Here is a 23,244-nt window from a genome sequence, read left to right as displayed (position 1 = left end):
TCTATTATGTATTAATATCTAATATAAGATTATGTTATTATTATTTAAATATAATTGTTTTTTTTATATTTATTCAATATTTCTATTTAACTGCTTACAAAGTTAAATATGATTAATTTGAAATAATTTTATTTTTAAATTAAATAAATGTATGATTTTTGGATGGAATAATGAAAATAACTGAAAACTGGTTAGGAAAGGTTTTAATTTATAAAAAATAAATCCCTTTAGGTGTATCGATTAAACTGATTAAAAGAATAAATCTAGGACCTAACCAAACAATTCTTAGGCAGTATTTTGACTGGCAACACCTATTTAGAACTGAAATTACTTATAAAGTAACTTCAATAAAATGAGAAAACTGTCAGTAGCACACACAATTTTTAATATATATTATATCTATATCATTGATTAAATATAATGTATATTTAATCAATGTTTATATCTTAAATCATGATAGTACAGCACCCCTGTAAAGGCACCATACATAGCGCACACTTTGGAAATTTCTGAGTAAGGTTACAATTATTACATACATAAATATCAAAGGCAGATAATTATATGTACATATTTGATTGTATATTAATTAGTAAAATATAAATTGATATAACCCCAAACATTGAAAACATAATTTTAGATTTTGAGCGGAGCAAAGAATACATTGCTTTATATATTTATATTTTGGTCTACAATGTAAAACTATTAGTTATATAACAATAGTGCCCAACCTGAGACCTCTGGGCCACACGTAGCCCTCGAAAGTATTCAATGTGGCTCGTTATAATATTTTTAAAATAAAACAAAATAGTAAATAGATTTCAAATAGATATTTCATGATGTGCACTTAAAAGAGCACATTGGTTAATGTACAGCATGTATCTCAATCTGTAATCTTTTCAGAAGTCAATAAATTATTCGAAAACAAAATTAATATGTACTTACAAATAATATATGTATTTAGAATATATATTAGGTACATACTGTATATCTACCATATGCAACAAAATAATATTATTTGCATACTTTTATATTTGATGGCCCGCTTTAAGAATAAAGGTTAAAAATCACTGCTACATAATATACAATCATCAATCAATACAATTATGAGGAGTAATGGATAGTTTTTGATATAAAATTGATTTATTGAGATGTATCCAGAAGTTTTTTGAATTTCTTAATAAACCGAATAAAAAAATTCAACCATCCAAATATTTTTTCCAGTTTTTTCTAATTATTATTTCAACAGAATGATAATTGGATTACATATTGATCTATATTATATAGATATAACCCATATTATATAGCATGAACTAATCAACTTTAAATACAGTCAGAAATTTGATAAGTACTGTTCCAGTATAAAGAATTTTGTTTGAAAGATAAAATATATTTTTTTTTATCAATTATTAAAAATTATATATAAGTAGTATAAAAAATATCAAACTATTAAAATAATGATTTAGTCATAAAATCATCCAGAATCGATACAATTTGTTGATTTATTGTATATTATTTCTTGATTCATAGATAATTTATTTTTATATTCTGTCAAAGGTATTTATATACATATACATATAATGAAAATATAAATTCTTTAACTTCTTTTTTTTTTGAAAAAATATATATTGACAATATGTATTTTTATAATAATAATTAATAAGTAAACATGTGGTACACTAACTGAACAAAAGTATACATTAATACATTTTTCATCGCAGTTAATAATATGGGTCTATTTTTAAAAGACCACAAAATATAATTATTTATTATTATTAATTAATAATAATAAGAATAATAATAATAATAATTAATTGTTTCAAAGCTTTTGTATGTTAATATTAATAATAATAATAATAAAAGAAATGTATAATAATAAATAAATCAAGATAATAATCGTATAACAATAATAATATTAAAATAGTGTTAGGCATCAAAATATTGTTCGTGTTTTTATTTTTAAGACAAAGATAAATATTGAGCAGAAAGAATTAAGTGCCCCCTCCCATTGTTTTTGGAATGTGAAAGGAGTGTTCAAAAATGAGTAATATGAGTCTTGCCTAAGTGCATGATTACATTTTACTGGGCACATAAATATAATTTTATTTTAAGCAATTTTTATGCAAAACAATAAAATTATACTTCAATAAATTAAGGTACTTAAAACTTAAGGAAATAATAAATTTAATAAAAACTAACTAAAAAAAAAAAAAAAATTTTACATAACTTGTTCAACCTTTTTTGTTATTACAACCTTAATAAATAATAATTTAATAATATTTTCACGTTACATACCAAAGTAAATATAAAATGGTCTAGTATTATTGACACGTAATGATCTTGGACCTACAGGCCTTTAACAAATTTGTAGTTTTAATTACCCTGTATAGTATAATTTTTGTTTACATGTTTTCAAACTGATCAACTCTACGTTTTGTATTGCCTTTTCTTATTTCACGTAGAGTTTTATATTTATCTCGCCCCTGACGCACATTTTCACGATGAATTTTATCCATGGCAGTCTCCTTAGTATCATCTCGTGATATAGCTAAGTCTTGTTTTAACATCTATCCATTTATAAAATTAAAATAAAATTAAAAAAAAGGACAATAATAAACTCTAATTCAAATATATAACATAAACAAATCATTACCTTTAATTGATCTTGGAGTCGTTCATTACGCTCAGCAAGTGTACGGCGTTCTTCTACTGGATCAACTATGTCCATATCGGTGTCTAAATCTTGTGATTCATGACCATTGACCATTTCATCATTATCTTCATTTTCATTTTCAGTAACATGATGATGTTTGGGTGTTGCAGCGGCAGCAAGTGCTGCAGCAGCAGCTTCTTCCTGTTTACGTCTTGCTTCTTCAACTTCTTCCTTTAAAATTAAAGAATTTGTATATTATAGCATTAAATTAGGAATATTGTGAATCAAATTTGTCCAAAGAAAATAAAATAAAATATTGTACATCTAAGGAAAAGAATGGCCAGATCTGGTTAACTGCTATTTCAATTGATAATTGTTTATCTTAAGGGGCATGACATTTTATTTCAGAAAATTATTAAGTATATACAGGGATAATAAGTACAAAAAAAATTGTACTTTAAAGTTCTACTTATTAATTTTTGACTAGTGAAGACAAAACCATACTACAATTAAAATTCAACAAACCTGTAAACGTCTAGTTTCCTCATCCTTAGTTTCAACCTCAGATTGAATACGCATGACTTCTTCTTGCTTAGCTTTGATCTCATCTTCTAGTTTGGCCCTTTCAACAGCTTCCATATTCTTTGATTCTTCTAAGCGCTCCATCATTTTTTGCAGTTCATTTTGTCTTTGCTCAAGTTCTTCTTTGGCCAGTTGAAGTTTATTTAACTGATCTTCCAAACGACGAATCATATCCTTAAAAATATACAAATAAATAGATAAAAATATATATAATATTAATTTATTAATTATAAAGTACTTGAGCACTGAGCAAATCTTGTTCACGTTTAGAAATTTCAGCTTGCATTTGTTTCAAGCGTTCTTCATATTCTTGATGTTTCTTTTCCGCTTTTTCTCTAGCAGCAATTTCTAGTTGAAGTTTCTCTCTATAAATATAGTATAAAATTATTATAATATGTGAAGATATTAAGTTTTATAAAAAATAAAAAAATAAATAAATAAATAAAAAATAATATAATCCAAAAAAATTTAATTTTGATATATCATCATAAAATATATGTATTATTTTGATTCCTTCTTTTGATACACACACATTTTGAACAAAAATGTTTTACTTTAGATCAATTTTGAAATTTAGAAAGTTAATATTATTATTATTCTTTATGAAAATTACTAAACTATCAAAATATAATTCTATAAAAAGTTTAAATTTTTGTTAAACAATATGTTGATAGTACAATTTTAAAATATTTGTTAGAATTAAATTCATATAATAATCTAACTTTAGTCCAAATCATTAAATTATAATCATTTTTAAATATATAAAAATATTTAATATGTCAAGATTTAAAAAGAGGATAATCCATACATATATTTATAAAAATAATTTATTTGAAAAAAAAAAACAAATGGTGAATACCTTTGTTGTTGTTTGGCCAATTTTTCTTCCCTTGCTTGAGCTTTCATTTGTTGTACATCAATAGTATCAGGTTTGCGTCTTCTCATGTACAACTCATGATTACCCATACAAAGAGCCAGAATACGTTTATTAATACGAACACGAGGAGCAAAAAATACAAAGTCAGGAGCTTTTTTATCAATAGGTTTAATGATAAATTTTCTATCATTGAATGAAATATTTCGAATTTCTGACCAAGGAAAACCAATCTTTGGAGTAAGCCTAAAATATAAAGTAGTTTAAAAATAATTGTACAACATAAAAAAATAGGGAAAATTTCTTACTTATCATCTTTTTCATAAATATTAAGGCCTAAGGCATCAACACCTAAAAATAATTCAGTTCCTTTTTTGTTAAGAATGTCAAAGTAGTTAACTCCATACATTTCAAGATCTTGGGCTATTTTCAAATATTCCATCATAGCATCTTCACGCAACATGCCTCTATGTTCATGCCACCATGTAGTAATACTAGATTCCCATTCTTCTCGTGTCATTTTATGTTGATCCATTACACTAAAATTAAAAAAAATTTTACATAGTTCATACTTTTGACTATGGAATAAATTTAAACAATTTACCGTTGTGGTAATAGACGATCGTTTGTAAGGAAACCAGGAGTATGGGTAAGTTTGTTGTAATCCCCATGTCTGGCTTGTACTGCATATGAAGCAAGCAGTACAGATGTCTCTGATGGGCAGTAAATTTCATCTGATAAAATGGCATTTTTCACCTAAAATATTAATATTATTAAGTTAAAAGAATTTTAAAAAAATATTAAAATATCTAAAGTAAAACTTAAAAAGCTAAAAACAACACATAGGTAGAATTATTTTTCATTACTACTACTATTCAGGAAACTCAAAACATAGAATCAAAAATAAATTGAAAAAATAATTGTTTGCTGTTTTATTAAAACTATTATTTTTGATTCTCCATCTTCTACGTTGTAATATATTTAATAAAAACAAAAGAAAAATGCTCTATGTTAACCACAATACACTATAAACTCAATTGAGATAATAGTTTCAAGAGAATAAAAATGTAGAAAATTTGTTCAACAAAGAATGCAAGCTAATTTTATTTTGCTTACAAGTGTATATTTTCTAGATAAAACAATATTTTGTAGAAATGCTTCTGTACAAAAATCAATTTTTGTTTTTATCAATGTTATTTTTTTCTAAAAAAAAAAAAAAAAAACGATAAGAGTTATGGACATAATATACAAGAATTTCTATAATTTCAGAATATAATTTAATATAAAAACATATATAAAATTGAAAGATTTACAGAAACAGTTTTATAACAAGATTTTTTTTAAATAAAGAGATTAATATAAAAAATATTGTGTTGATTTTTAATTAATAAGAAAATGGTTATTTATTATTAATTTTATCAACAAATTACTTTTAGCTTAAATTTTAAAAATTAAATTAAGTTTATATTTTAGTTAAATAAAAAAACATGGGTAATAAATAACATTAAAAAAAAAAAAAAAAAAAAAAATTGAGAATAATTTTTAAATATTATTCATCCAACAAATTGTAATAATTTTTATCATTACCCTTACTTATAAAAATGTTTAATGCATTATGAATTTAACCATTTAATTGGTCTTAATAACTAAATATGAGTACTTTTGCCAATTAAATGATTTACTACACTAAAAATATTGTATATTCATATTCATAAATTATTTATTACATATATAACAATATATTGTATAATATAGAACATTATAAATTATTTATAAAATCATTGATGAATTATATTCAGCTATTTCTAATTAATTTTAATGGTAATATTAAATTTTGTAAATAATTATAGTCAATATTCAGATTTTCTAAAGAATTTTAAATAATAATTATTAGTTCATTTATTTTACAAAGGAAAATATTTATAAATAAATACCGTCATAAATGTTTTTAGAAAAACGAATTAATTTAAATACAATATATTACATTATTAAACTGTTATTGTTATTATACCAATATTTTTTAATCCTCTAAGAAAAATAGAATTTATAAATAAATCAAACAGTAAAGGATAATTGTTGACAATGTTTTTATATTTGCACTGTACACTTTAAATGTTACAACAATGCATGAGTTATTTTATATGATCAAAAGAAGTATTTTAAATAGCCTAAACATACAATATTTCTTATCATTTATTTAAATGTAATTAAAATATTATATTTGTTTTCATAAGAATTATTAAATAAATTATTACACTTGAAAGTAGGTTTGTTTATCAATATTCTTAAAAACCAAAACTAAATTAATTTGTGTGTTTAGATTTAAAACTTGTTTTCACAAATTAATTACTTTCTCAGTAAATCTTAGATCAAATATACTGCATAGTTATGAAATATATAATCATGAAGCAAAACAATTAAACCTAATGTCAACGCTGCGACAATCACAAACTTTCTGTGCATTCTTTGTTGCGTGAGACTTTGAGCCTAAAAAAACCAACTATACCAACGTATGTAAATGCTTACATATAAATAATGCAAAATATAGATTAGTGATGCTCAACCTGCAGTCTGTGGGTCACATGGGCCCACCATTATACATAAGATAAAACAAAATTATTAAGGTTAAATTAAAAAGGTAAAATTAAATAGTAAAAATATATTATATGATTTTTATTGATTTCTAAACTTTTTAATTTAATATTAAAAAATACAATAACAGTAATTATTACTATTTTTGTACCAAAAAGTATATATAAATGTTTCAAGCTTATTTTTAATATGAAAATTATTAATTTGAAATTGCTTGAAATTTAGTTGTTCCAATCCTCAAAATTTAAAGGTGTTTATATATAAGTCGCAATCTATAAACTAATTTTATTTGTTTCATTCGTAAAAATATTTGTTTGCAAATAAACTTTGAGTCAAATACAATTGTTATTTCATCAAAATGTTTCTCAAAGCTAAGAAATTTTTGAGGATAAATTTTGAATACAATTTTAAAATTTAATTTTTTGAAATTCGTCATAGTAAAATTAATTTTTTTAAATTCAATAAGTTCAAGTTAGGAATAAATGTTGATATAAATGTCATCAATATTAAATGGATTTTTAAATAAATGCAATCATTTTTAGTGTAATTGACATCCGTAAATTGAGATAAAATATATGTTTGCAATTTGTTAAACATAATAGATTTGTTTTATTTTGAAATATTAGACAGTTTTCAAAATTATCGAAATCACTTAATTTGATTAATATATAATTATGATTTTGCATCAAATTCTTTAATAAAATGTCAAATGTAAATTTCCAGACCTATTTAATTTTAAATACTTAAATGTGTTGTTCATTGTAAATCCTATAAAAAAATATCATTTTTAAGTTCTAAAATGTATTTTCTCTTATCGATCATGAATATTTAAATTTCTCATAGATCAAAAATAAATATAGAACTCCATACCAGTGGCATAACAGGGAAAAAACCTAGGGAGGGGGCAATATAATATATTTATTATTACCAAAATCCTGACACCTCTCCCCCTCACCAGTTAAAACATATTTTTATTGTATGTATTTTATACACTATATCTAATTGTTTGATTTTACATAAGTCTTTTAACTCATTTTATGGTTTAGATAAACATAAATTGTAGGTAGCATGTACTAGGTACCAATATTATTAAATAATATCCATAAGAGTTCATAAATAAAAGGTGCTATTTGTACTGTTAGATTATCGAGGGGGGGGGGGGGGTAAAATTATACCTTCATCTCTCAAAAAATGATCAGAGGGGGCACTTACCCCCCTACTTTACGCCACTGCTCCACACCACTATAACTAGGCTTCTATTTTGAGAAGAAAACTTTTAAACTGTTAATAACTAAAAATATGGAATCAAATAAAATTTACAGCTTTTATTACTACAGACATAACATTTTTGAGACCTATAAACTTTTCCACACAGAGCCCTCTGAAAAATAATAACTTTTACAAATTACGGCTCACTTTAAGGATAACTGGAGAATTAGTGGCACATCTAGGAAAAAAGATTGAACATCACTGTTATAGTTATATATTATATCTAATCTTTATTATAATCTTACATTATCAAAAATATATCTTGAATGCCCAGATAATTTCTTGTATCACCTATCTATAAATATTTACACACTATAGAATAGGTCATTAAAAATTATTTTTTAGTACAATGAAATTAATCATTGCTACAAACCACAAAAACAACCAACCCAGTCTCATAGTAAAAAAGTTACCTATATATATTAGTTTTATTCATCTTCATTTTAATGGTTTTTGAAAGTATTTTAATATATTTATATTTACTTGTTTAGTAAAAGAAATTTAAATTAAATGCAAATTAAATTAATGTTATACCTGTAGATAAAATAATCTTAAAGTGATATCTTGTATAAGTTCTTCTGCAACATCTTCAGGATAGAACTTGGCTCGGAATTTAAACTGTAGTGGGTTTTCCTTTTTAACATCTTGGCTCATGACCTAAAAATAGAACAAAATTAATTAGAATCAATAAAAATAGTATAACTCATTACATGAAAAAATAATATAAGTGCAAATCTAAATAAAAACAAATTTAAATTTTGATGTTATGAATCATGATAATAAGTATTCTAACCTATTAGCGCCATAAATAATACATACTATAAAACAAACAGCTGTCGAATCTACTTATATAACGTAAAATGTAATAACAATTATTTAATAATGTACTCAAGTCGTAAATAACATTTTTCCGAAAACTTGATAAAAAAAATTTCAAGTTGAATTTTATCATAAATATAACGACATATAACGATTAATAACATAGGTATGTTAAAACATAATAATATTTTATATTTTGTCAATATGTATGTAAATATTAATTAAAAATTACTAAACTTAAATAACGAATTTTTTAATATAATTTAACATAACGAATTTTATATTAAATAAAATTCGTTATTATTGACATTTCAGAGAAATTGCTATACATGCCACCTTAATATGAGATGATTAGATATCTGTATGGGTGTAATAATTTTATTTATCACTCATTACAGCAGACAGCAGAAAAACGATTATTTATCATACGTTTTAGTACATCATATAAATTTATATACCTTACTAATTGTTATAAACACAAAAATGTCATAAATAATTATTATAATAGACAACCCATAAGCAAGTATAAATTTGAAAAACCTTCGTTAAAAACTCAACATTATTTGATTGTTGACCTTGTAAAGAATTTGTGACACGAAATAGTGACGTGAATAAAAAAAAAGTACGTTTTTAACATAACAAAACTCAAATATATATTTCTTCGGAAACGTAACTACTTTTTCATCACTTATATGCTATGACTACAATTAAAATTAAGAAAATACAACGAAGGTCGAGATCGTGACCTCTACGTGAGGACAAAATGAGTTTTTTTCAATGCGTAACCAAGTAAAAAAATTTGGATGGAAATTTCTTAATTTAATATATTTTTTCACAGATGCATAATAATTTTATACAGCTAACTAAAATTATAATATGGTATACATTTTTTATTAAAATAAAAGAAAGTAGAACAGTTAACTAAGTACACGCACACTAATCATCGTTTTTTAAAAGTGTATACTAACTATAAATCATTACTTAAGCAAGTTCCCAACCAGTTTTTTTTTTAATATCTGTTAACATATTTTTAACATTTACTATTTTATACTTATTAGATTTTATATTTTCATTTTGAATATGATGCCTACCAAAAAAATAATTTAATTTTAAAACAATGAAAACCAAATCATGAATGCATACAACAGAACAGAGGTTCCCAATTGGTCGTCCGTGAACCTCCAGGGGTCCACAAGTTGATTTTAGGGGGTACGTAGTTGGGTAGTACTGTAAAGATATTTTAATTTTATTTTAGTGCATTTTGCATTTAGTGCAACTTTGTAATCGTTTGAAATTCCTTATATTTTTGGACTATTATAACTCGATTATCGTAAAAAAGATGGATAATCAACTTTGTATAAATTAATATCCTCAACTTTACCTAAACAATACGTGGATAAGAAATCAATTTTCCTGTGATATTGAAAAAATAGAAAATCTTTTAACAAGAACAAGATGAATTGATTTGGAGGGATAATGGAACGATGAAAAATACTTTCAACGATAAAAAAACTAATTGATTTTTGATTAATTGTTCAAAGTGATCAAAATTAAATGGCCGAGAAAGATTTGATTCCCTTTTGCATAACATATAGATATGAAAAAGATTTTTCTGTCTACTGTTACTGATGCTGATTTAAGAGTGAAAATATCAAGTCTGCAGCCGAATTTGAAAAAAATTATGAACGAAAAAGAAAGGTTTTACTAGTATCATAAAGTTCGAAAATCAATGCAATAACTAATTTAAGTAACTCATAAATAAATTGTAAAAAGTAATTGCAATAATGTTGTATGCAAGATTAAGTTTTAAATCAAAAAAAATATTTTTTGTTTTAGAAAATGTATGTTTATAATATTACGAAAAGGTTTGTCAAATTAATAAATTAATTAATAATAATTAATAAATCATACATTTTTTTTCATTTTCATAATTAAACAAAATTGAAAAGTATTTACAAAAAAGGGGTCCCAGGACCAATTTAAGTTATAGAGGTCTGTTACTTCACATTAATTGGGAACCACTGCAATAGAGTATACATTGTAATAAGTATATACATTTTTTACTTATTCTACAACATAATTTGTACTTATATTAGTTTTAAAAAACAAATTTGTGTTAGACTACCAACATAGTATTTTTAATAAACATACTACTAAAGAATCCATAAAATGTCACGTGTGAATTTGATTCAATTGTTTATGTAATGCTTTAAGGTTTTAGTTTACTAATAATACATAGGTATGTAAGGAAACTAAATTATAGGAAATATTATATTAATATTCACTTGAATATGATACAAGTATATGTGCGATAGAAAGCCATAAAAATAAATTAAACAATGTGGGTAAACTCATTATTATAATGTCAGCAATTGTGTGGTGAAGGACACTAACAATACAAATGGTCAGTTGGAAAATTAGAATGACTATAGGGATATACACGCAAAAAAAAGACAGAATATTATATTATATATGTGTATATGCTTGTATGTAAGCCGCAAACATGTACTGAAAGTATTGAACTAATGAAGTCAATACTTATTATTGCTTAACTAATAAACATTAGTGTTTATAAGGAATACAACATGATACCTGTAACCAATATTTATGTTTTGCATCAAAATAATCAATCGAATCTTCAACGAGTGATTTTCTGTTGTTCCATAATTTCCATAATTTTTTACATATATTTTCAGGCTGCGTTCCATGAAAAAGTAAGAAAGTAAAGAAGTAAAAAATATACTAAGAATTTTACCTAATATTTGGAGAAATTATTTATAAGTGATATAACTAATTGAAATTAAATCAAAATCAAAGATATATAATTTCTAAGAAATCATTATTTTAATATCCTTGAAATACCGTAAGACACCAATTGGAATCACTACTTAAAGTAACTCGGTTTTAAAAGATGTATTTAAATTGAGAAAAATTGATTATTGCTTACAAGTTTAAGTAGGTACCACTTTTTAAAATCAATAATCTCATATCAGTCACTTATAATCTTATTGAAGCAAAATTATGAATTTCATATAAATGAATATATTAAGTTAAATCTACACGTCTTTATCACAAAAATCAAAAAAAATTCTGAACAAGTAGTTATGTTACTACTAAGTTCTCTAATGTTACAAAAAAGTTATTAAAATATTAATTATTAAAAAACGTTAATTTTCTATAAGATCCGACGCGTTTATGATAATTTGTATTATGTACAGAAATATAAATATTAAATTAATTCATCACAGATTATATAGATATACATATGTATTTAAATTTATTTATCAACGGTAATCTAGAATATTGAAATTAACGTTACCTGGGTCGTGACCGATTTAGATTTTAGAATAAAATTTTTAAGGTTCATATTGGGGGTATATTTTAGATATAGAACGATAACTTCTTTGATAACAATGAAGTATAATATTAAAATTATGGAGCCTCTAACATATATATATATATGTGCGTGCGTGTGTGTGTATGTGTGCACTCGTAGTAACACATCAAATAATGTGAACCTAAAGGTTATTAGTTCTAAAATGGATAACTCCTATATAAATTATACATCACGAGACCTGTAACTTGTGTTTATCAATTGAAAATTTATTAATTATTAATAATAATTAACTATATGTGTAATATATTAATATAAATTTGAAATATTTAAAAATTACGCAGAAAAACACGAAGTCCAATCAAAAATTTTAAATTACTATATTCTCTTAAGTAAATACTTGTCAAATGTTTTATGACACATGTAAATACCTAGATAAATAGGCTTATAATTAAAATATTTGTCCAGATCTTATCTCTTAATCTTTCGCTTTTGGGAATATATTTAATTATTGAAGTTTGAACAAAATCAAGCATCAAAAAATCTATAAATAATTTACAAAAATTATTTACATAACGTATATCAACATAAATTTATTTTTGTAGAACACGTTTAATTTTATAAATGTATAATATTTGGTGAACGTTTAAAATTCCTAACTATAAATATAATTAAAAATTATTATTAATTAGAATTTATTTGTCATATTTTTCGTTCCTTTTTTATGATTCTTTAGATACCGTCATCGGTAAAAAACTATACACGTGATTTTACTGGTACTCCGTGACCTTGACACAATGATGTATCTTCGTTTTAGAAAGTAGTATACTAGTAGTATACTAAGATGTATCCGACAGACGACAAGGCCAAATATCGTAACGTTCAGACGCTTGGTAATTCTTTAAATACCAGAGAAATATAGTTAATAAATAATGAAAACATTGTCCAATAATCCCTTCCTTTTAGTAATATATTATAAGGATTTAAATACGTCTTGCAATTTATAAATTTTTGAAAACAAAAAGGTATCTAAAATAGAATATTTTATGAGTATACCTAAAGATATAAAAATGCACTAATGCGGTAGGTTAGTTATAGACAATAATAGTAGTGCGAATAGAAACTACATTAACAATAATTCTGAGAGAAATCGGCGTTTAACTATCAATTAAAATGGATACATCCGGTTTAACCGGGCTTTTTTTAATTAAAAACTAATGTCATGGAGAATGAATATAGGGAAAAATGAAAAAAATCAAACTTCTATTTAAAGTAATATTTTTAAAAATCGCTATAACGTGACTAAATCATGTGGAATCATTACAATAAATAAATCTCGTATTTCCGACTATTGTGTATGGCTGACATTTTAATATTACATTTAATTAATTTGACAGTTAACAGTTTATTGTGTAATTTTGATTATCAACTTGTTACTACAGTTGTAAATCAATTGTAAAGAACCACTATAAATAAGTACGTTTTCACGGAGCTGTAAAATTAACAGCTATGTAATTAAATAAAAAACCATATAACATTGCAAACTTAATATCTATATAAAGAACATGAGTAACGTCTGCTCTTACTTAAGGAGTAATAAATTGCAGATATTGTTTGTTTCTAAAATCCCTCAAACAAAAGTGAAGAGAAACTTTTTTATTGTATGTTGGTTTAATACGTTATTACAATTTTTACCGACCAACACCTGTTGCACCCCATTTATGCCCAAAATATATAAACATATATTCGAGCAAAAAGAATAATAACTATTAACAGGTGTGTAAAATATTTTAACGACAATAAATGTAAAACTACTGTTTGATAATCGTGAAATATATAAAACGTGTTCCATAAACAATGTCAAAATACATTATCTTGAGTGCGCATGTGTTTGTACAGTGATTAACGGAGATGTTTGCTAGTACGAGTCTATGAACTATTATTCATGGTTTTGCATAACCTAATAGTCTTACGAAATTAAGCTATGACTTTGGAAATGATTTAATCACAAGTAGTGTCGGGGAGTTTTCGAGAATGCTAATAGACTGATTTTATAAGTTCAACCTTAAATGAGTCGTAAGAAAAACTTGACTAAAATGTATTAGTCTTCAAGGTCATACGGCCAATAAAATTAATATCAGTGTTTCAATATTTCCAAAGGGTTTATAAACTGTTATATAGTAGTGTCCCACCGTATGATAGAAATTATAATAGGTATATCAAAGACGCTCCTAAGAATGTTTATCGTTCGGAAAAAAAAGTACATGTTTTAAATATGTATGTATAAAACGACCGTACCTTTTTGTATAGTTTGATCCAGGTCATATCGCCTTTGTTATCTGTGTACTGAAGCCCGAAAAACCATACCTCCCTCAGGCCAATGGTTTTTACTACTTGGTCGAACAGTTGTTTGCCGGTGGTAGTTTGTTGAATAGCAAACTCCAACTCGGCATCCATTGTGGTCACCCTCACGTTCATCTGAAACACGCAACAGTCATAATGTAATATATTACAACAAGATTCACCCGAACACCCTTCTGCAAGGTATCCATTTACTACAAGGTTCGCGCCGTACGTTTACAGCCAACTCTTTAAATAAATATAAAAAGCCAACTCGGTTAATGTGTAACGTATAACAATAGGGATATATGTATTTGGAGGGAAAACAAAACGCAACAATTAAAAATATGAAAAATAATATCAAAATACATTGTTTGAATTGAAAGAATATTATTTTGTTTTCATCAAATACAACGCGTTACATACTTAATATTGTAAGATGTGATTTTTTATTAACGCTGATTCAGGTTACTTAATATGCAGTTTTACCATCGAATTTCATTAATTTGTATAAATGCAGAAAAATATCTAAATATTCTCAGTATGAAATACAGGTACTCTTATACACACAAATTACAAATATATATATAATTTCGTGTAAATGTATGCGTGTGCGTGCGTGTTTTACACGAAAATTTTAAGGTATGACACATCAACCACCGCTACTATAAATATAATTGTCGTTAGTTTTCGGTCAAATTTAGCACGTTAGTCGGGAGTCCGTTTGGTATTCGTGAATCGGACATTACGCGTCTCAAGGACTTACCGTTTTTCCGGACACCATCTTGAGGCAGTAGTTATACTACTCGCCGGAACACCACGAAGCAACAAAAGCAAAATTACACACGCGACGACGGCGTAAAAACAATGGACGGACACGCGCGGAAACTAATATTTAAAAAACAACACTCGGGTGGTACACCAATCGGACGAGCGACAAACACAGGGAAGAAAAATATAGATACGACTGTTACAGATGCGAGTTAAAACCGCGACTGACGGACGGCGAACAGTGTGCACGCAAGCGACGGAACAATTTTGCAGGTACTACGGCCGAGTACTGGTAAATAGCTGCAACCCGGACCGGGTTACCTACGGAGCGGTGGCGCGACGACTTTGACGAGCACAACACCGTGGAGAGAACAGCAAGGCGTGGCGACATGTTGGAAAAGGAAGAATGGAAGCGGGGCGGTGGTACTACCAGAAACCGGTTGGGAAGCGCTGTGCCGTGTTGCGCTGTACCGCCACCTGGTTTCGGGCCAAGGCGCTGCGGTGACTCGTCGTCGTCCGTCGACAACCGCGTACGAGAAACACTTTACGAAGCCCTCAATGAGAATTTGTACAGATTTATATACATTTTTTCCCTTCCTCAGTAACCGATGCCTATTACCGCGATGGAGATACTTGGAATTTTTTACAGAACCATTCATAATCATAAGTTTACGTCATAGATAAGGCGAGACGTGACGATCCACTTACTTGTTTGGATAACCACCCCCTCCCTCTTCTGCTGAACTAATATAACGCATTCTACAGAGTTTTACAACTTAACGTTTTATATAATCGACGAAATTAAGTACACATAATCTATAGAAAGAAATTGTTTAACTACCGTACATTATATGTATACGTGTGAATGAGTATAGTAAAAAATAATGGCCCAGAAAGCTTGTATTATAACAAACCAGATTATTAAACGTAAAAGGTTATAAGGTATAAGGTAAAATGCAAACCCTTACGAAAAAACAAAAAGAAAACAAGAGAAACTTGAATATTTATAAGACGTTGCTGAACGTAGTAAATGTACGCTAAGTTAATACTAATTGAAACGTGTATAATATTCTCAGTATATGACATGGATTTAATACTTTACTTTTACTTCCTTTAAATATTCTGAAACTTTTCGATTAGCTAAAGATATACAAACGTATTTCATCGTTTATTAAGGCAAATTTTAATTTATGTTTGTTGTTCAACAAAACATTTTTTGATAATAATTTGTGTTATAAAACGTATTATATATAATTTTTAATGGTGAGTTACACAATTAAGAATTAAACTAAAATACTGTTTTATCATAAAAAATATTTTGTTTTTGTAAATCTATTAATGGAATTTAAAATATCAAAATAAGTATCAGTAAAATTAACAAAATATTATCAGTTCTTATTAATAAATATATTACGACATTTATCTATGCAGTTGGTAGGTTATTCTAAAATCAAGTGTAGGGTTTAAACCTCGTTAAATTGATCTAAGAATAAGTTAATTAGTGAATATAAATTATCCGGTAGAAAATTAATTATACAAAAACATAATTATAACTGTTAAAATAATACAAACAAAAGCAATGTCTAAAATAAGGTTAATTATTACAAATATAGCATTTTAAATAATATTCTTAAACAAAATAAAAACATTACTTTCTAAACAATTAGGTTGGCGTTTAAAAAATAACGTTTATTGTAAGGTATAAGGATTTTTTGTAATATTAAAGTACATATGAAGGCATTAATTATTATATTACGATGTAAAATATATTTTCTTTCAATTGATCAAAAATAAAAATTGAAGTTTTTTCAATGTTTATTCAAGTTGATAGGTTAGTAAAATTAAAAATTGCAAAACGTAATTTCAAAACAAAACATCATATCAATTTCTCAAAAAAAAAATATTATATAAAACGTACAAATTTCCAAAATGAACAACAATATTAATGATTATAAGGACGGAAAATCCATTGAATTGATTAATAAGACAATAACTTAAGTTTCAATAAAAGTAAAAAAGAAACGAGGCACTCGAACAAAAAAATTTAAACCGTTATTTAATTCTTTTTTATTATAATTCATTTCTTGTACCCTCATAGCATGGTTAAGCCGTAGATACTAACCAATGTCACCTAATTAGAATATTAGATAATGTTAGCTTTAAATATATACGAAATGGTCAAGGGAAAACAATTAATGTCACAAAATGATAAATATAGAGAACAGTTATTTACTGTTCACTAAAGTATATAAAAAATGTCTTTTATCTCAAGGAACCAGTTGAAACCAAGAAATTAAATTAAATATTATGAGCATATATTTGACAATTTCAATGAAAATACACTATTTAATATTTTGTGATAATTATAAATTTATTCCTGAACTTTCAACATGATATGTACTTATTATTCGAAAAAAATCATAAATAGTTATTTCTTAATCTATGAATTACAATTAAATGTTGGGGAGATATTAAATATTCAAATTACGTTTAACTTATTCGATTATTTATAAATCTAAAATGTATTACAACAGTATATTTTTCGGTAATATTATACAATGTGTATAATTATAGAAGCAGTTTGTTATCATGCCTGTTAAAAAAATTGAATTCTAATATTTTAAAAACATTTCAGCTCAACTGTAAAGTAGTTTCGCATTACACACATTGGAAATAATTATATGCACATATGATAATTTACCCTACTCATTAATTAACATCAAACTATTAAGTATTAATTTTAACCATTCGTTATGATTATTTATCGATGATTTAAAAATATTTACTACAGCTATGCATATTATTTTTGTACTTTTAGTATCCTTGACTATAAGATATACTATTCAACATGGAGTTGATAAGAATTTACTTCTTATTTTTAGAAAAACTTCAAATTTTAAAAACATTTTAAAATCTATATTTATAAAAGTTTTAATAATTCAAACATACTTTACGCACTTAATGGTAAAAGCTAATTATACAAATTTGAAATATAATCAATAATACAATTTTAAAATAATCTATCAGTTACATTTAGAGATGGGTAGTTTGTGAATAAATTGATTCAAAGAATCGACTCATTTAGGTGAATCGAATGAGTTGAATCAGTGTACTATAATTCAATAATTCAGTGTTACACAGATTTATATAGATATTCATACGCACTATATATAAATATATAATTGTATATATCTGTTATGTTACCCTTGGTTCTTATAAGTTCCCGGCTTAATGTTATCAATTTGTCAGCTCATGACTAGTGAGTTATGTCAGTTGAACTAAGTAGTTCACTGAATTGGTAATTCATTATTATTTAAAATGAAACATAAAGTTGATAAGAACTTATTAAATAGAAGTTTATTCACTGAATCAAATCGTTAGAATGAAGAGAATCAAAGAAATTGAATCATTAAATTGAGTCGAAATTCCCAACTCTTATATTAATAAATAAAAACACGCTAGTCACAAAACATTTAAAAATCCAAGAAAATTGAAAAATACATTTTTTAAATTTATTACATTTATCTTAATTCATCTAAAATGCAGTTTATGGATGTTATTGATTTTTAAATTGAAAATAATTGATATACATTTGAATTTTTCTTTAGTAATAATTTCTTGGGAATAATTTATTTTTATTATTTCTTGGAATTTTATATAAAACCAATCTAATGTTTTAAAAACTTTAAACACTATTCATGAAATTTAAAACGTGTGCAATTACATATACTTTTTTGATTGTTTTTTTTATATTGCATTTTTTATATTAAGCACATGTATCATTAAAATGATAACGGCAACAAAAATATCTCGATAAAATAACTCGTATGGAAAATTTAAAACTGCATTAATTAATGAAACGGCACAAAGTACTACTAGTATAAACCGCAAATTTAATACAATTCATTAGAATTATTTTGTAAACCAGTTAAATAAAGCAGATTATTTTATGAGTAATATCATAGTTAGTCCATTCCAATAATTTGCTGTCCTTCAAATAACCAGAAAAATGACCTAATAATAATTTTTAATTTCACTTTCGATTGCATTATTATACAAAATGATTCTGTTTTATTGTACAAAATTGTAAAATCATAAACATGTAATATGATATCCATTAAATTAATAATAATAAATCATTTCTTAGTATGTATTAGTTGCTATATGTTATTACTAACATTTTGCATATATATTTGGAATGAATAGACAAAAATATTTTATTAACCAAGTAAATAATTGTAACAACCAAACTTTTTTAAAATGGTTACATGCTCCTATAATATTAATAATAATTGGTTATTAATAGTTATAATAATTGGTATAATTTAAAATAACTCGTAAATATTATACTCGGCCATAGAGTTGGGCAAAAACAAATCAAAAAAAAGAATAAAAAATAAAAGCATGAATGATATTAATTAAATAATGATATTAAATAATAAAATATATTTAATTTATTTTTGTCAATTATTATATGTATTATCTTTATATATATTAAGTTTAAATAATAAGTCTATTATTATTATACATCGTTGTTTAGGATTTAAATTTATTATTTATATGATTATAGGGAATAACGAATAATAATACAAATTAAAATAAAAATCAATAATAAAATTAAGAATAAATCGATGAGGAATAATTTTTTATTCAAATAATCAATCGAATAATATTTTATTTGACTAATGCCTAACTCTGCTCGGCCATAAATGCTCACATATGAAATTTATCTTAATATGAATAGTTGATATGTTGAACATGTGATATATGTACAAGGGGATCACAAGATGCAAGACACGGTATTCCATTCTTAAATATGAGTATGTTATATAGAATATCAGTATTATTATTATTATTATTGTGGTTACTGTAAAACCATTGTTTAAAATGTAAATCGAGTAGGTCTATACAAATCTTTAATAATATTTTAAAAAACCAAATATGTGGGTAGTATTGTAATTACATTAGAACATAAATCCCATGGTTTATTTACTTACATAGCAAAAATAACAATAATGACATCAATACAATTATTAAAATTAATACATATTATTTTTATCAGTTATCACATGGTTAGAAAATGTATAAATTACGCCCATAAAAAATGTATTGATACAATTATCAGTTAATTCTTGTGGTATGCAATTTTATTGGTAGTAAAGTATTGAGGGCAATACCTACTCAACAAATGGTAAAATATGTATTGATATTAAATTATAAACGAGATAAAAATTATTGTGATTTATTGTACAAAAAAAAAAAAATGTGAAATCCATGAATTTAAATACAATTTATCATTCTAACAGATGGGCAGTAGAATTTTAATTATTGCATGTATATTCAAACAGCAATAACCATAGGTACTTTGAGATGAGAATATTTTCAAAGGAGTTCAATATAACTTTTTGATAAACTATTATATTGCTTATCAAAATATTTATAGGAATTTATAGTTTTTAACTTTTTGTCATTTTACACAAAATCTACTAAGATAATTAATTAACTTCTAGATATTTATATACTTATAAAAAATTTAAACGCTTAAAATGTTTACATTGATGTAATATGATCATACTCAACTGCTCCTTAATCAATGGAACCATTATTATACACAGATTAACAAGGTTATTAAATTATTTTATTGTTAGTATTTTAAATAGTTTCATTTATAAATTAGAAATCTATAATATTATATGATCTATTATTAATATAATTATATGAAAATAAAAGAAACACTAGGTATTAATAAATTTAAAAAATGTTAACACTACATGAAATACTGACTGGATATGCAAATATATAGAAAAATTAATAAAGCAATATAAATTAAAAATATAATAAATTAGCATTTATAAATTAAAATATAAAGAGCAAAATAATACAATACTGCATAATAACATATATTAAAATACATATATTTGGTATAAAAATAAATTAATTTAATGAAACAAATCATAACAAATGTATACATAGACTACCTAATACATTGATAAAGTTAAATATAATAACAATATAAACTATGTAATATCTTATCATCATTTTTGATTAAAGAATCCCAAATATAACTGTTTAACAATAGTAAAAATAATTAAGATTTGGAGTAATACTACTATGAAATTATTATATATATATAGCTATATAACTTGTATTAATATTGGGACAGTAAAAATTGTTTATTTATTTTAGCTTAATGGACAAATTCAAGTTTAACAAACATAAATGATACACATAGTTTTCATCATCTATTATGTATGGTTTTACCATTGATTATAAAATATTATTATTTATTTTATTATCAATGATTTTACTTAACATAAGGATGATAAAATTATGGAATGACACAGAATCATGACTCACCAGATGGTTATACATTATCTGTTGCCAACACAGAAGGGGTCTCAAAATGTTTTTTTTAGATTATTTTTTTTTTTTAGTTTTTGTTATAAATACATCCCAAAAAATGTCTATACAACTCATTAACCAACATTAATATATCTATATTAATTTTTTTTAAGTATTAATTATATAGCAAAAACATATCCATCATCATAACTAGACTATAATTTTTAATAAATATATCAAATTTATACTCTTTATTAACATAAATAAATATACCTATACATAATGTTTATACATGTTTGAGTGTATGTGCACATACATAGTACAAAAAAGTTGAATTAAAATCCATAAATACTGTCTAAAATTAAACATTCATGTAACAGGCATGATTTTATTGATAAACCAAATATAGTTATTCAACAAATTCATTGCAAACACAAATTTAGTATGGATTTTTAATTATTAATTTAAAGATTAATAACTCACAGATTTAGGCATCTTGAATGATGTGTTGTAATAAATAAGATTACGTGCAACGTTGTGAATCAACCATAAAACCTGTAAAAAAAGAATTAATTTAGATTCATCGGATTGACACGAGCGACAACCGCAACGAAATGCAACAACGACGGTGATCGGTCAAAACAGTGGCGTCCGTCTTTACAGCAGTGTTGGTGGTATTCAACACGATTTTGTTTACACCGTCGGAAACCGTTGTGATGTGTACGAGAAGACAGTACGAGACGTAAGAACACACGTGTTTAGTTACCTTGGTGTACTGAGGGCGTCCACTGACGGAAAAGACCGCACGACGAGATGATTGGTCGGTATTCAAAAAGAACGAGCAGATATAAAAATCCCCGCATGAGCGTCCTTCGAAGAATATGAGTGGAAAGCGGTGAAAACCGTATGCTTCGGCAAGGGAAGGAGGGCGACAAAATACACGGAGACCCCAGGGACAGCTCCGACCGATGACGAAATGAATACTAGACGGACGGTAAACGGTACGATACCGTAGGCCTAGCACGTTGAATAACGCAACATGTACATGCACAGACGGTCGGTTACATAATCAAGTGGCGCACTGGCTCGATTACGTTGTGTACATGTACTACACTTATCTCTGATGACGATGATGATAAAACCGTTCTCGGGGATTATAACCTATAATATTTATTAAACGCTTATCATCGCCGTCGTCGTCGGGATGTACTACAATAACGATATTATTTTTGTGATATCTCGCGGGCGGCAAATCCTGGACGAACGCGGCCGCCGGGAAGGTAATTAAAATAATACTAGTTATAATAATAATAATAATTATTATTATTATTATTATGGTTTCCCCCGCACACGTGTCTAGATGTTGTCACGTAGGTACCAGGTGGAACCACACAACAACGATGAATTAAACGGGTCGGTTTTTCTCACCGGTTGGACGAATGGTTGTCTAAATAGGTTCCGCGGGTCCCGAAAGCATGCGTTCCAGCGACGAGTCCAATTCACGAGCCACACGGCAGGTGGGCGATGAGGATGTAAACAACGCGAGACGGTATGGTCTTTGGAATTTTTTCGTACGTTGGAATAATTTTTCAAAAACGCACCGCGCACGGAAGGGAAAACCGACGTAATCACAGCACGTTGAGTGGTGTCGCACGCACACACGCACTTCAA

The 23,244-nt window shown here is 25.8% G+C and overlaps 1 protein-coding gene across 3 annotated transcripts; it reads right to left on the bottom strand.

Annotated features, from left to right (window-relative positions):
• Window positions 1-2,234: 2,234 nt before the first annotated feature.
• LOC112684662 (moesin/ezrin/radixin homolog 1) lies at window positions 2,235-23,244 on the bottom strand. 3 transcript variants are annotated; one of them, XM_025556290.1, is made up of 11 exons: window positions 23,002-23,244; window positions 22,057-22,128; window positions 14,419-14,598; window positions 8,502-8,624; window positions 4,711-4,862; window positions 4,415-4,645; window positions 4,092-4,352; window positions 3,471-3,597; window positions 3,176-3,406; window positions 2,651-2,881; window positions 2,235-2,564 (listed from the first exon to the last, which is right to left on the bottom strand). In XM_025556290.1, exons 2-11 carry the CDS (start codon window positions 22,066-22,068, stop codon window positions 2,400-2,402), a joined length of 1,713 nt encoding a protein of 570 aa, XP_025412075.1. In that variant the 5' UTR covers window positions 22,069-22,128; window positions 23,002-23,244; the 3' UTR covers window positions 2,235-2,399. The 3 variants fall into 3 exon arrangements, with proteins under 3 accessions (XP_025412075.1, XP_025412077.1, XP_025412076.1); XM_025556292.1 differs by lacking the exon at window positions 23,002-23,244 and adding an exon at window positions 22,340-22,683; XM_025556291.1 differs by lacking the exons at window positions 22,057-22,128; window positions 23,002-23,244 and adding an exon at window positions 15,227-15,590.

This window comes from Sipha flava, unplaced genomic scaffold (genome assembly GCF_003268045.1).
Source record: "Sipha flava isolate LNK unplaced genomic scaffold, YSA_version1 255_pilon_pilon, whole genome shotgun sequence".
NCBI lineage: Eukaryota > Metazoa > Arthropoda > Insecta > Hemiptera > Aphididae > Sipha > Sipha flava.
This window is presented reverse-complemented; position numbering and strand designations above follow the sequence as displayed.

Excerpts from the sequence above, each read along its gene's own strand:
- LOC112684662 (XM_025556291.1), bottom strand. Across the intron at positions 4,646-4,710 it reads GATCGTCTATTACCACAACG|TGTAATGGATCAACATAAAA; the intron begins GTAAATTGTTTA and ends TTTTAATTTTAG. Across the intron at positions 4,353-4,414 it reads ATTTATGAAAAAGATGATAA|GCTTACTCCAAAGATTGGTT; the intron begins GTAAGAAATTTT and ends TTTATATTTTAG.